A 14,274-nucleotide genomic window follows, 5' to 3' on the forward strand; every position below is an offset into this window, starting at 1 on the left:
GTCATGGCTGGGGGGCAGGGCAAAGGCGGCCCTGGGGGCTCTTAGCGCCCCCCCTGGGTTTCTGATCACTGTCAGTGGCAGGGGGCTTCGTCCTGCTTTCCCTTTCGCCTCCCTGCATTGTGCCTACATATGCAAATTAACCGCCATCTTGTTGGCAGTTAACTGCCAATCTTAGTTGGCAGTTAATTTGCATATAGCCCTGATTAGCCAATGAAAAGGGTAGTGTCGTACGCCAATTACCATTTTTCTCTTTTATTAGTGTAGATGTGTATATACTATTTTGATTTCATATTTAAGTGACTTTATATACATATCTTTATATGAAAAAGTAGTGGAAATATCATTACATTGGTGGTTCTGTTTTTCTCTTAGCCTTGTTTGAGTCAGGTCCTTGGTCCGGCCAATATCCAATGGCTGCTGCACTTGCTTTCCAAAAATACATGGGAGGGACACAGAAGCAGAAGTGTAGCATATACATATAGAAGCTTCTGCTTCAATTCCTATTTGGTCTTTTCTGACTGAACTAGACCACCCTTAATCAAGCAGTGTTTCCATCTTTTCCATCTCCTGGACCACACTGTAGGCCTCCAATTCTTGGCTTCATGAGAGAAGCAAGAGTGAGCCACAGAGTAGAAGAGAGCCTTCACTAATTTCCAGGATGTCTTTAGCATAGTTTCATGGGAGGCTGTGGTGTCATTGTGGCATTTTTTCTTGGCTGAATAAAGAGAACATCCACCTGAGGTTAGGGGTATGATGTAGTGCTTGGTCTGAAGTTTTCCCTATCATTGTTTTATTGTGGAAATTGAACAGTTGGGGAAAGCTTAAAAATGTTTTGGGAATAGGTAGTATTAGAAATTAGGAAGAGGAGTTCAGAAGGGATGGTGATAAACAACTGTATAAAAATAGTTTTGCCCGGTCGGTGTTGCTCAATGGTTGAGTGTTGACCTATGAACTTGGAGGTAACAGTTCAATTCCCAGTCAGAGCACATGTCTGGGTTTCGAGCTTGATCCCTCATAGGGGGCATTGCAGGAAGCAGCAGATCAATGATTCACTCTAATCATTGATGTTTCTATCTCTCCCTCCTTCTCCTTCCCTCTCCCTCCCACTCTGAAATCAATAAAAGTAAAAAATAGTTTCATTGTTGTATGTGTTATTTCCATTGGGGAAGTGGAATTGCTAGGCCAAAAGAAATGAGTACCATTATGGTCTATATCAGCGGTTTTCAACCTGTGGGTCGAGACCCCTTTGGGGGTCGAACGACCCTTTCACAGGGGTCGCCTAAGACCATCAGAAAACACATATATAATTACATATTGTTTTGGTAATTAATCACTATGCTTTAATTATTTTCAATTTGTAACAATGAAAATACATCCTGCATATCAGATATTTACATTACGATTCATAACAGTAGCAAAACTACAGTTATGAAGTAGCAGCGAAAATAATTTTATGGGTGGGGATCACCACAACATGAGGAACTGTATTGAAGGGTTGAGGCATTAGGAAGGTTGAGAACCACTGGTCTATATAATTTGTTTACTATAAAAAGTAGACAGTTTCATAATATTGTCATCAACATGTAAGTATACTTAATTTGCCAAAATCCATTGAAACCACTGGCACAGTAGTTTGAATTAATTTTGTTAGTATAGTGTCTGTAACATTACTTAAATGTATTCAAGTAATTGTTTAAAAATTTTAAGAGCTTTATTGAAATATAATACACATATCATACAGTTCACACATTTAAATGTACAATTCATGGTTTTTAGTCTATTCACAAAATTGTGGAACTATCATCACTTTAGAACAGGGGTCCTCAAACTATGGCCCGTGGGCCACATGCAAATACAAATATTGTATTTGTTCCCGTTTTGTTTTTTTACTTCAAAATAAGATACGTGCAGTGTGCATAGGAATTTGTTCATAGTTTTTTTTAAACTATAGTCCGGCCCTCCAATGGTCTGAGGGACAGTGAACTGGCCCCCTGTTTAAAAAGTTAGAGGACCCCTGCTTTAGAATATACTTAAATTTCTTTTGGATTGCACTTCTTTACTTGTTAGAGAAAGGATACAATTTTTTTTTCCAGAATAAAAAACTGAAAGGAAGATAGAAATTAAGATAAATTTTATTTGTTTGATTAACACTGTACTTAACATTACTTATTATATACCTTTCCTTAGGTCACTAGATAAATTAGTAAACTGGTTCAGTATTATTAGACAGAATTATGCTAATCAGTGTTTTCTTTTTTAGCGCTGTAAAATGAATGAAGACTCTGGGTCTGATTATTTAGCACCTTGGCAGTTGTCTCAAGTGGTTGACGGAGGAGGTATTGGGATTATAGAAGAAAGCAAACACACAAATTTTACTAAAGGCGAGTTTGTGACTTCTTTCTACTGGCCCTGGCAAACCAAGGTTATTCTGGATGGAAATAGCCTAGAAAAGGTGATGTATAATATAAAAGTATTTTTCTCCACTGTATTTCTTATTTTGTACCTTTGGTCTTCAGTTGTTGATAAGGGGGTGGGGAGGTGGGGAGCATACATTTTCTTTTAGATATCTGCAAAAATGTGGAAAGCCTTTTTTCCCCACTATTGGCTGTAACTATATATGACAGTTCTTAGATTACCAGTGAGTGGTGGTGTTTTCCATATTTAATTTATTTCTCAAATTTTAGAGCTATAAAATAAAACCTGAACTATAAGCATCAAAAAATATTTTATACTAAGAGCCAAAGACCCCTTGTAGTTGTATGCTTTAAAGTTTCCTGAGAAATTGACACTTAAGAAATTCCTTTGGTTTGGGCTTGAAATTCCATCTTGTGTCAGAAATCTTGAGTTTGGTTTCTGTTAGGTTGAACCATGTGAAATTACCAATATTTTTCTGTTTTGACCTGCAAAAACTGGCAGCTTCATGTACAGTGTGGGGCAAAAGTAGGTTTATAGTTATGAGTATGGAAAATAGCACAATAATTAAAAAATAATAATACAAGAATAAACTCTGTGTTTCACATACTTACAACTGTCACCCCTGTGTAGTCACATTAAGGGTTAGGTATTCAACATATGAATTTTAGGAGTGCCAATGTAAGAAATGTCCAAATCAGTAGAGAATTTTTAAAAAAATATTTTTTTTATTGATTTAGAGAGGAAGGGAGAAGGAGAGAAACATGAGAATCATTGATCAGCTGCACACCCCACATTGGGGATTGAGCCTGGGACCCGGGCATGTGCCCTGCCCAGGAATTGAACCGTGACCTCCTGGTTCATAGGTTGAGGCTCAACCACTGAGCCACGTGGCCGGGACTAGAAAATTTTTATAAGAATTTATTTGAGCCTGGCTGGCGTGGCTCAGTGGTTGAGCATCGACCTATGAACCAGGAGGTCATGGTTCAATTCCCGGTCAGGGCACATGTCCAGGTTGCAGATGTACAATGTGGGGTGTGCAGGAGGCAGCCGATCAAGGTTTCTCTCTTCCTCTCCCTTCCTCTCTAAAATCAATAAAAATATATTTTTAAAAATGTATTTGAGCCAAACTGATGATAATTGCTGGGAAGCAAGATCTTAGATATTCTGGAGAATAAGTTTTACATGTTCTTTTATACATTTTGAAATTAAGAAAACATAAGGAAGATTACATGAAGGAGGGAGAAAGCAAGGCAGCAATTGGATTACAGGATAGTTAACAAGAATGGTAACCTAAGATAGGCTTGCTTAAGGCAAAAATAAACCTTTTACTAAAGAAATTACATGCCTGGGGAGTGACTACCCACCCAGACCTGCCCTGGTAGGAATTTATGATCAGATCACGCTGGGAGGTTACTTTCTGTAGAAACCCGTTTTTTGTCCACAGGAAGACATGATTCAGCCCATAATAGGTTCTTTCTACCTTGTTGACTTAAAACTGGGATTCCTAGTTTTCTTTTTAAAAGATATATATTTAGACAAAATAAATAAATACAAATAAAAGATATATTTCATTTTAGGTAGACCCACAACTCGTGAATGGACATATTTCATATTTTCTTGGAGCTATTGGTATGCCTGGTTTAACTGCCTTGTTTGGAATACAGGAAAAAGGTCATATAACTCCTGGATCTAATCAGACAATGGTTGTTAGTGGGGCTGCTGGTGCTTGTGGATCCTTGGCTGGACAGGTAATAATTTCTGAGAATCATTTGATTTTCTAAAAACATAGTCATAATTGAATCTCTGGAGATATATATATATATACTATAGGCCTGGTGCATGACATTCGTGCACTGTAATGGGGGAGGTCCCTCAGCCCAGCCTGCACTCTTTTGCAGTTCTGGAGCCCACGGGGAGCGGGCCTAAGCCATCAGTCTGACATCCTTAGTGCGGCTGCAGAGGTGGGAGAGGCTCCCGCCACCACTGCTGCACTCACCAGCCGTGAGCCTGGCTTCTGGCTGAGTTGCGCTACCCCTTTGGGAGTGCACTGACCACCAGGGGGCAGCTCCTGTGTTGAGCGTCTGCCCCTGGTGGTCAGTGTGCATCATAGCGACTGGTTGCTCTGCCATTTGGTCGATTTGCATATTATCCTTTTATTATATAGGATCATTTAAAATATAAAATTGAACAAATTTATGATTATTTTGCACATTTCTGGTAGAAATATTATTATCTGCTTAGACTGTCTTTTTTTTAAAATATATTTTATTGATTTTTTACAGAGAGGAAGGGAGAGGGATAGAGTTAGAAACATCGATGAGAGAGAAACATCGATCAGCTGCCTCCTGCACACCCCCTACTGGGGATGTGCCCGTAACCAAGGTACATGCCGTTGACCGGAATCGAACCCGGGACCCTTGAGTCCGTAGGCTGATGCTCTATCCACTGAGCCAAACCGGTCAGGGCTAGACTGTCTTTATAATAATATGAAAAATGTTGTAGATTTTTGTATCTTGTTCTCTGTTAACCAAAAATAGACACAGGAAATGCTGGAAAGATCCAAAGAAAAAAATCAAAGTACCTATGTGGAATTCATGAACTAAAAATAAAAAACAAACTCGCCCTAGCCAGTTTTGCTCGGTGGTTAGAATTTCTGCCTGCAGACTGAAGGTTTGTGTGTTCTATTCTGGTTATGGGCATATACCTCAGTTGCAGACTCAATCCCTGGCCAGTGCAGGAGGCAACCAATCGATGTGTCTCTCGTACATTGATGCTTCTGCTGTTTCTCTCTGTCTCCATCTCTCCCTCTCCTTTCCTCTCTCTCTAAAATCAATGGAAAAAATATCCTTGGGTGAGGATTAACAAAAAAACACATATTGTAAAAAAAAAAGTCTTCAAATACAGTAAATATTATGATAGAATTTTATAAAATGCACTAGAGGTCTGGTGCATGAAATTCATACATGGGTGGTGGGGAGGGAGTCCCTCAGCCCAGCCTGCACCCTCTCCAATCCAGGATACCTCAGGGGATGTCCAACTGCCTCTCACAATCCAGGACTCTAGGGGGGACCCTGGGCAGGTGGCTTCTCCTGGGCCGCAGCCGCAGGTACCCAGGACCGCAGGGCAGGCGGCTTGTTCCTCTCCTGGGCCGCAGCCTGGCTTGTCCCATTCTTCTCTCACGAGCTCATTTGTGCCTGGCTGGTCCCCATTCCTCTGAAAAGTACTGTGTTGAGTGTCTGAGCCATTATAGCATGATGCTATGAGGGTGTGACAACCATTTGCATATTAGCTCTTTATTATATAAGATTGTTTTTATGAATAATAGCCTTTATAGTATGAAACCTCTGAAATAAAATATTTTATTTTAGTAGGATTTTACTCACAGGCCTGAAAAATATTTTAAAACTTTAAAAAAATTTAATTTATTGGAGTGACATTGTTTAATAACATATAAATTTCAGGTGTACAACTTTATTATATGACATCTGTGTACTCTATTGTGCACTCACCACCTGGTCTGGTCTCCTTCTGTCACCATATACTTGACCCCCTTTACCCTCCTTGTCTTCCCCTTACCTTCTTTTCCTTCTAGTAACCACCATTCTGTTGTGTCTGTGAATTTTGCTTGTTCATTTGTTGCTTTTTGCTTTATATCCCACATGAGTAGGATATATCCCACATGAGTGAAATCACATTCTTCACTTTTCTGACTTATTTCACTTAACATAATACTATATGCTCAAGATCCATCCCACTGAAAAATATTAAATTGCAAGTTAGTGATGTTTGGGATCTGACTGTTCTTTTTATGAAACTAGCTTTAAATTCTGAAATTTTAACTTTCAAACTAAGTCTAATTTTATTCAATCTTAATGTTTTTAAGAATGGCATTATATCTGTTTTCTGTTCTTTTGATTTCAAATTACTTTTAGCTGAAAGTCCTGTAATCTAACCTAAATGGTGGTGAACACTCTCATATACTTATAATATCTTGTATGCTTTTAAAATGTAAATATGACATACAAAGTTGTTTAATTTTCAAAAATTTCCCCCCTAGATTGGTCGCTTGATGGGCTGTTCCCGAGTGGTGGGAATTTGTGGAACACATGAGAAGTGCCTCCTTTTGACCTCAGAACTGGGCTTTGATGCTGCAATTAATTATAAAAAAGAGAATGTAGCAGAACAGCTCCGGAAACTATGCCCAGCTGGTGTGGATGTTTACTTTGACAATGTTGGCGGTGACATAAGTAATACAGTGATAAGTCAGGTAGTTTGTTGATTTGTTTCTTATAAATTTGAATGCTATATTTTATCTGATGTGATATATTTTTACGTGATACTAAGAGATAGAAAAAACTGTATAAGATTGTTGGGTTTATTGAGAAAAAGAAACTAATGATGATCAACTGATCAACTGTAATTAAGTGAAACAGAAGAGCTTGCTGATATATCTACTTCCACTTACAGATTTGCACTATGAACGTCAGTTTCAGTTCTTTGCTAGCATTATTATATTTTTCACCTGCAGTTAATTTTTGTGAAAAGTACGGTTGTATTGTTCAAATGGTGAAGTTCTGACTCCTAACTCACCATGAACCAACTCAGCCATGGCCCCTGACTTTGGGTAGGGAATGGATTTTCATTAGGTATTTACCTATTTTTATTGACAGTGTTATAAAATGTGAACATCAGCTATTAACACTACATTGTCCTTTAATATAGGTAAAATTATTTGCAATTGAGGTTAAATTATTTAAATACAAAGAAATACTCGGCTACTACTACTATTAAAAGTAGCAACAACAACGACAGCAACAATTAATGTAATTCTTTTGCTGATTACCAAATTCTCATTTACCTCTAATTCCTTGGAAGTGGACTTATTTTCTAGCCTATTAAAACTCTTAAAATACATATACTGGGTAAGTATTTAAAATGAAATATATTAATTGGCACTAAAGGATTAAATTCAGTGGTCAAGGAGGCTTTCTTTGAGATAGCCATAAAGTCATATATGGGAAAGGCATATATCTTAGGGTATAATCACCTATTTTATCTGAACAGATGAATAAAAACAGTCACATCATCCTGTGTGGCCAAATTTCTCAGTACAACAAAGATGTGCCTTATCCTCCTCCACTACCTCCTGATGTAGAGGCAATTCAGAAAGAAAGAAACATTGCAAGGTGTGTTCTATCTTTTCCTGTTTTTACCGGATTCAAGGGGTTTAAAGATCACAGGTATATGTGAAATGCATTGTTCTCCATGTATAATTTTTTCTTAGTAAATAAAACTTGAAAATATATATTTTAAGTTGATTCACTACTTAGGTTTTAGTTAATTAGCTCTTTGGCAGAAAACTTTTAAAAAATTGAATCTGTTCTATAAATCTTTGGCAAGTCTTTTTTTGCAAGTAATAGAAACTCAATCACATTGGCTTGAATACAAAGGAAATTTATTGGCTCATGCATTGAGAAGTCCAATATTAGTACAGTACTGGCTGAGCTCTGGCTGGATAAAGGGTTTGTATAGTGGCATCACGACTGTTTTTCTCCACTTCTGGGCTGTGCTCCCTCCCAGGCTCTCCTCTTGCAGCAGCAGGAGGATGGCTGTTATCTCTAGTCTTACATTTTACCAGGTTAGCAATCCAAGCAAAAAGAGAACAGCTTTCTTCTCACAGTTTTATCAAGTCCCAACGCTGATACTTTATGGCTCATACTGGCTTGGCTTTGGTCACATAGGGAAGGGAAAGGATGTTACCCACAAAGTAAAATCATAGAGCTATTACCAAACGTGGTCGTAAATGCTGGGTAGACAAAACAATAGAACTCCACTGCACTTATCCCTGTCTCTACACCTAAAACTGTATCTGGCCAGACTCTGTGATTAAGTCCTAATGTTTGAAATATTAACACATAATAGAGATCTGGAATGATTTCATTTTGGACTCTTTTATTCCTCCACTGGTCTCTGATCATTATTCTTTTCTTTCCCAATACAGAGAAAGATTTATGGTGTTAAATTGTAAGGACAAATTTGAGTCTGGTATTCTACAGCTGAGTCAATGGTTTAAAGAAGGAAAGCTAAAGGTAGAATTTGCTTCTATTCTTTATCAATAGCATTCTTCCTCCTATTTGACATGCTTTTGAATTTATTATAGCAATGTACTAGTTTCATAATAAAAATTCCTACAAAAGGGAAGTGTACTGGATATTATAAATTAACTTTGCCTCCCAGGCGATATAACCTCCTGGTTGAGAAGCCCTTTCTTATTATTCCCTTTACCTGAAATTTTATTAACCTTATACTTTTCTTAGATTATGTTGTAAGATCAATAGATTTTTCCTTCCTAAGTTTTAATACTCATTAATTTAACAAATATTAATATGGAATTCTACAATGTGTTAGAAGCTGTGCTTTCTCAAAAATCTTAAAAGCACCGCCTAGTACCCCCCACCGCCCCCCGTATCATATGTCTCTCCTGCCCTCCCAGGACATTCTGATATATCTCTTCTTTTTGCTTTAAAATCAGGGTCCAGAGACCCCGACCTAGCATGTTCTTAAAACCTGCAAATGATAGGCAAAGTTTATGTGTGAATGCTTATGTACTTTTGGAAAAGAGGGTATATAGCTTGTGCTGTTACCAGTGGAAGATTAGACAATGGGAAAATAGGATTTTATTTTAAAAAGTTAATTGATAGGAAACCTTTTTGGGTTACCTACATGAAATTAAGAATATCTACTTTTAGACAGAAAGTGCTAAACAGTATTGCTGTCTTTTGCAAACATGAAAACTAAGTAGAAACATTGAAGTCTAAAGAATATTAAGTATAGCTATTTTGATTTACAGATTAAAGAAACTATGACAAATGGATTAGAAAACATGGGAGGTAAGATGAATGTAGATTTATTATATATATGTGCTCAGCACACATATCTTTTTTCTTTTGCTTCTATTTCTCTAGTGTTTTTTTCTTTTATTGCTAAAAGTATTACAAAGGGTATTACATATGTGTCCTTCCCCCCTCCCCGCTTAACAATCCCCTGGTCGCCCCTACCCCCCAGTGTCTTATGTCCATTGGTTATGCTTATATGCATGCATACAAGTCCTTTGGTTGATCTCTTACCCCCCTCCCTCCTGCCCCCCAACCTGTGTTTTTTTCGAGATAACACCTTGGAATAGAATGGATAGGATTAAAATCAACAGAACTAGATGGAGATGGGATTTTTGGCAAAGGTCAGATAAGAAACGATGGACATGAAACAAGGAAATGTAGGTCAAGGGAGGACCCAAAACATACCATGATGTGATTATAGAGGCATGCTTATAGGATCAAATGGTATAAATACAGATGTAACAGGACAATAAAGAGAGAACCTGGCTAGAACACCTGGCGAGAGAACCTGGCTAGTATGCTGATCAACTGAACGCTGCCTCCGTGTCCATCCTTCTTTGCTGCCTCCGTGTCCATCCTTCTTCGCTGACTCCGTCCACACCTTTGGGAACCCCTGAACCTGATGGGGCTGGACCCCAACAGGAAGGGAGAGGGACAGAGAGATGGAAACATCAATGATGAGAGAGAATCACTGATCAGCTACCTCCTGCACTGCGGATCGAGCCCACAACCCGGGCATATCCCCTGACCGGAATCGAAATATGACCTCCTGGTTCATAGGTCAATGCTCAACCCGCTGCTGGTTCTTTTGTTTGTTTTAAATAGAAAGGATTAGCTTGGCCGGTGTGGCTCAGTGGTTGGGCGTCGATCTATGAATGGGGAGGTCGAAGGTTGTGGGCTCAAATCCCAGTAGGGAAATCAATAAAAACATATTTTTAAAAATAAAAGGGATTAATCAAACAACTTTTTTTCTTTCTCAGAAAAAAATTTAATGTATTTGGTTACTAAGTTTACCAAACAGAAATATAATTTCACTTATTTTTCTGGCATAATGTGTATTTCACTTAGTAAAACTTTGTGATTAGATTTCTGACATTTTGACTGTTATATAGAAACTAGAGGCCTGGTGCATGAAATTTGTGCACTCTGGGGGGAGGGGTCCCGTAGCCAGGCCTGCACCCTCTTGCAGTCCAGGAGCCCTCAGGGGATGTCTGACTGATGGCTTAGACCTGCTCCCCGCGTCAGTTGGACATTCCTTAGCGTAGCTGCAGAGGCGGGAGAGGCTCCTACCACCACCGCTGTGCTCACCAGCCGTGAGCCTGGCTTCTGGCTGAGCAGCGCTCCCCCTGTATGAGTGCACTGACCACCAGGGGGCAGCTCCTGCATTGAGCGTCTGCCCCCTGATGGTCAGTTCGTGGCATAGCGACTGGTCATTCCGCCGTTTGGTCTATTTGCATATTAGCCTTTTATTATATAGGATTTTTTTTGCTGATATTTTACCTTCAAACTTACTTGCCTCTAGTTTTCAGACTGTAAGCCATGAGTGTTGATATAGACACCAATTAAACATTTCTAATTTGGGTAAAAAAATTTTTTAAAATATATTTTTATTTATTTCAGAGAGGAAGAGAGAGGGAGGGAGAGATAGAAACATCAATGATGAGAGAGTATCAATTGACTGGCTGCCTCCTGCACGCCCCACATTGGGTATTGAGCCCGAAACCCAGACATGTGCCCTGACTGGGAACTAAACCGTGACCTCCTGGTTCATAGGTTTATACTCAACCACTGAGCCACGCCAGCCTGGCGGGTAAATCCAATTTTTAAGATGCTGATTGGGTTAGTTTACCCTGTAACTTTGCCAGTGTATATGTGAAGTTTCTTTTGATGACAATTTTCTTCTATACTTAATATTAAAATCATTGAAGTAATTTTTCAAATTACTTGTGTTTGACCTACCAAAAGATATGTATGATAGTGACATTTATGTTTTGAGATAACTTAGTTTTTTTTTTTTTTCTAGCTGCATTCCAGTCCATGATGACAGGAGGTAATATTGGAAAGCAAATAGTTTGCATTTCAGAAGAAACCTCTTTGCAGTCTCTATAAACATCTTCATCAAGGAAATAAAAAATTTCTTTCCATTTTGCACAAAGACTTTAAAGACACATTAAAAAACACCTGAGAGTACAGATAGCGTTTGTTTTAAATGTACTAATAGGTGATTATTTTCTTAGTTGCAAAATAATTCCTTCCTATATCTTCAATATTATATATGTACTCTATATCCAACGTATTACATACAATAGGTTGAAGTCAAAATGATCTATTTTTCTTTCTTTTCCTAAAACTATTACATATGATATTTTTATCAGATATACTGAAACCACTGGAGATTTGATACAACTATTAATGGATCATATAAAACGACTTTTCAAAATTAATAATTTTATTGAAAATGGAATGGTTGAGAAGGCATTTAGTAAATGTTTATAGAATTGGGAAAGTTTTACACAATTCTTGAACTGAAACTTGGCATAAGCAGAAAATTGGGATGGCCTTTCTATACATGGAAAAGGGACTTAATGGCAGGGTGTTTGTCTGGAGTTTGGGGGAATTCAGAGCTCTGTGTTGGGACTAGTATGAGAAGATAAGTAGAGGTTGATTAGGTTGATGGAGAGACTACATTTGCTACAGAAGATGATCTATTTGTGTTATGCCAAATAATTACTGTATAGGAATTCAAATATTTATTGATAAAAGCATATGTTTATTTTAGGTTAGCAGGCACATACTGTCAAATAGTTGTCAAGATTTCCAGGGCAAATAGATAAACATTACTTGGAGTTTTAGGTGATTAAAAAGATTGAGACAGCCTGGCTGGTGTGGCTCAGTGGTTGAGCATCAACCCCGGAACCAAGAGATCGCGGGTTTGATTTCTGATTAGGCACATGCCTGGTTTGCAGGCACCATTCCCAATAGGGGGTGTGTAGGAGGCAGCCAGTCGATGATTCTCTCTCATCATTGACGTTTCTGTCTCTTCCTCCTTCCTCTCTCTCTAAAAATCAATAAAAATATTTTTTAAAAGGATTGAGACAACAAAGACAGCTTCAGAAAATAATAGGACTGAGTGGGCAAATTAACAAATGATGGCAAACATGAATGTCCAAGACCTACAAATGTAACTCTGAATTAGAGTTTGCCTGGGTGGGGGGAGGTGGAGGAGACTATTGGGGGTGGGGGTGGGGATAAATGGTGATGGGTGAAGACTTGACTTGGAGTGGTGAATGCACAATACACTGTACAGGTGATGTGGAACTATGCATCTGAAACCTGTCAATTTTGTTAACCAATTTATTGTCACCCCAATAAATTCAATAAAAAGGAAAAAATTAAAGCAGTGATTCTAAAAATAAAAAGGGTTTGAAAAAAAAGAGGGTTTGTTTTATTGTAATCAACCCTATAAAACAGTAAAATTGAGGGTAGTTTTCTCCGAGTGTCCTGCTGGTTTATGGTCTCCTGTTTATACACTGCAATATACTTTTTAAAAACACCTTATCTTATTGGTAAAAGTATTATACATATCCCCCTCTCCCCAGCCCCATTGACACCCTCCACATGACACCCCGCTCCTGCAATAAACTTTTGTTGGCAACATTTATAGAAAGTAGATTCAAACTGTGTTAGTAATCAATCATTCCAGTTGTCTTTAGTGGCCTTCTTTCTTGTTTTATATAATTTTCCAGGGCCATTTAATCTCTGTATGTTGATAAATCCCAAATCTACATCTCTATTTTTGACCTCTTTCTTACCTGAGCTTGGTACCTTTACCTCCAAGTAAATATCCCCTTGGGATAAACGCACTTTATCTAAAGAGGAATTTTCTTCCCCTGAAATGTGTTTCTCCTTTGTTTTGCAAATCACCATAGTTTATTTGTATATTCAAACTACTACTCTCTCACCCATTTATATGCCCGTCTTCAAGGCTTACCTTTAATCTTAAGCCCCTTTCTTAGAGAACTTTAATTCCCACTGCCACTGCCTTCGTTGAGTTCTTCATGGTTTGGCAAGCAGCACTATAATAAAATTAGTAATTTCAAGAAGTCGGTCAAACTCATAAAGCTCTAACAAGTGGTGGCATCCAGCCTGGAACTCAAGAGATCTAGCCCCCCAGGCAGGACACCTGAGAGCTCTTTAAGTTCAAATACAGTGGGGCCTTGACTTACGAGTTTAATTCGTTCAGAGACCGACCTCGTTAAGGAGCTCTTAACTCAAATTACTCTATCAACTCAATGTAAAAAATCGGCTGAGAGACAGCTGGTACCTCAAAAAACTCGTTAGTCGGGACACTTGTAAGTGAAGGCCCCACTGCATGTGGAACCCAGACGCTAGGGAATTCATATTCCAAAAAAAGTTCTAACTACACTTGAGTCTCAATTCTTACCCTGCTCGGCATACAATGCAGAGGTAGGTTCTGCAGTTCCCTTCCCGGGGAGGTGAAGCTTCGCGATCCTCTTCGCTGAGAACTCCGATGAAAGTCAGCAGTGACCGTTCTCGCCTCCATTGTAGCTGGTACAGACCTCAGCCGACAGGTACCACGGCCCCGTCCGCCGCGGCAGGGTAGCAGTGACGTCACGGCGGGAATGAACCGACCCGTTTTGCGGGCTTTGCAGACCTCCGAGCCCCGAAGGCCGATAGAGGATGAGTGGGAGGTGGGAGACCACGGCGCCTTGGGTCCGGGCGCGGAGCCCTGCGCTGCAAACCCGGGCGCCCGGCGGCCCCCCGCTCGGCCTGGAGGCAAGAAAGTGGGTGTGTGCGTGGGGGGCGGCCAAACTTCCTGTCCCGCGCTCGAGCTGCTTCCGGCAGGAGCCGGAAGACGCTGTGTGTGGACGGAATTTGGGACCGATTGACCCACGGGCGGCTGCAGGGGACGTAAGGTGAGCTCCAGGGCGGGCCGGGCCAC

General features: G+C 39.4%; 2 protein-coding genes and 1 long non-coding RNA gene across 6 annotated transcripts in view; 2 read left to right on the plus strand and 1 right to left on the minus strand.

Moving 5' to 3' along the window:
• Nucleotides 1-11,975, plus strand: part of PTGR2 (prostaglandin reductase 2) — a 15,734-nt gene extending 3,759 nt beyond the window's left edge. For all 3 annotated transcript variants that reach the window (XM_015558021.1, XM_006778767.2, XM_006778766.2), the window contains exons 4-10: nucleotides 2,261-2,452; nucleotides 3,993-4,163; nucleotides 6,473-6,682; nucleotides 7,480-7,601; nucleotides 8,417-8,504; nucleotides 9,266-9,305; nucleotides 11,335-11,975. In XM_015558021.1, coding sequence (XP_015413507.1) covers nucleotides 2,261-2,452; nucleotides 3,993-4,163; nucleotides 6,473-6,682; nucleotides 7,480-7,601; nucleotides 8,417-8,504; nucleotides 9,266-9,305; nucleotides 11,335-11,420 — 909 coding nt within the window. In that variant the 3' untranslated portion in view covers nucleotides 11,421-11,975. The remainder of the gene's footprint in view (nucleotides 1-2,260; nucleotides 2,453-3,992; nucleotides 4,164-6,472; nucleotides 6,683-7,479; nucleotides 7,602-8,416; nucleotides 8,505-9,265; nucleotides 9,306-11,334) is intronic.
• Nucleotides 1-14,149, minus strand: part of LOC102755449 — a 15,534-nt gene extending 1,385 nt beyond the window's left edge. Inside the window, exons 1-3 of one of the 2 annotated variants that reach the window (XR_001512332.1) lie at nucleotides 13,756-14,148; nucleotides 13,303-13,387; nucleotides 9,921-9,939 (exon numbers count right to left, since the gene is read on the minus strand). This is a non-coding gene — a long non-coding RNA (uncharacterized LOC102755449). Of the gene's footprint in view, nucleotides 1-9,920; nucleotides 9,940-13,302; nucleotides 13,388-13,755 lie in introns of those variants that run through there. The other variant, XR_436473.1, reaches the window with a different exon arrangement.
• Nucleotides 14,150-14,163: 14 nt separating this feature from the next.
• The window catches only part of ZNF410 (zinc finger protein 410), a 38,003-nt gene continuing 37,892 nt past the window's right edge, over nucleotides 14,164-14,274 (plus strand). The window contains exon 1 of the mRNA XM_006778764.2: nucleotides 14,164-14,248. The gene's annotated coding sequence lies outside the window, so the exon portion shown is untranslated. The remainder of the gene's footprint in view (nucleotides 14,249-14,274) is intronic.

Source organism: Myotis davidii, unplaced genomic scaffold (assembly GCF_000327345.1).
Source record: "Myotis davidii unplaced genomic scaffold, ASM32734v1 scaffold309, whole genome shotgun sequence".
Taxonomy (NCBI): Eukaryota; Metazoa; Chordata; class Mammalia; order Chiroptera; family Vespertilionidae; genus Myotis; species Myotis davidii.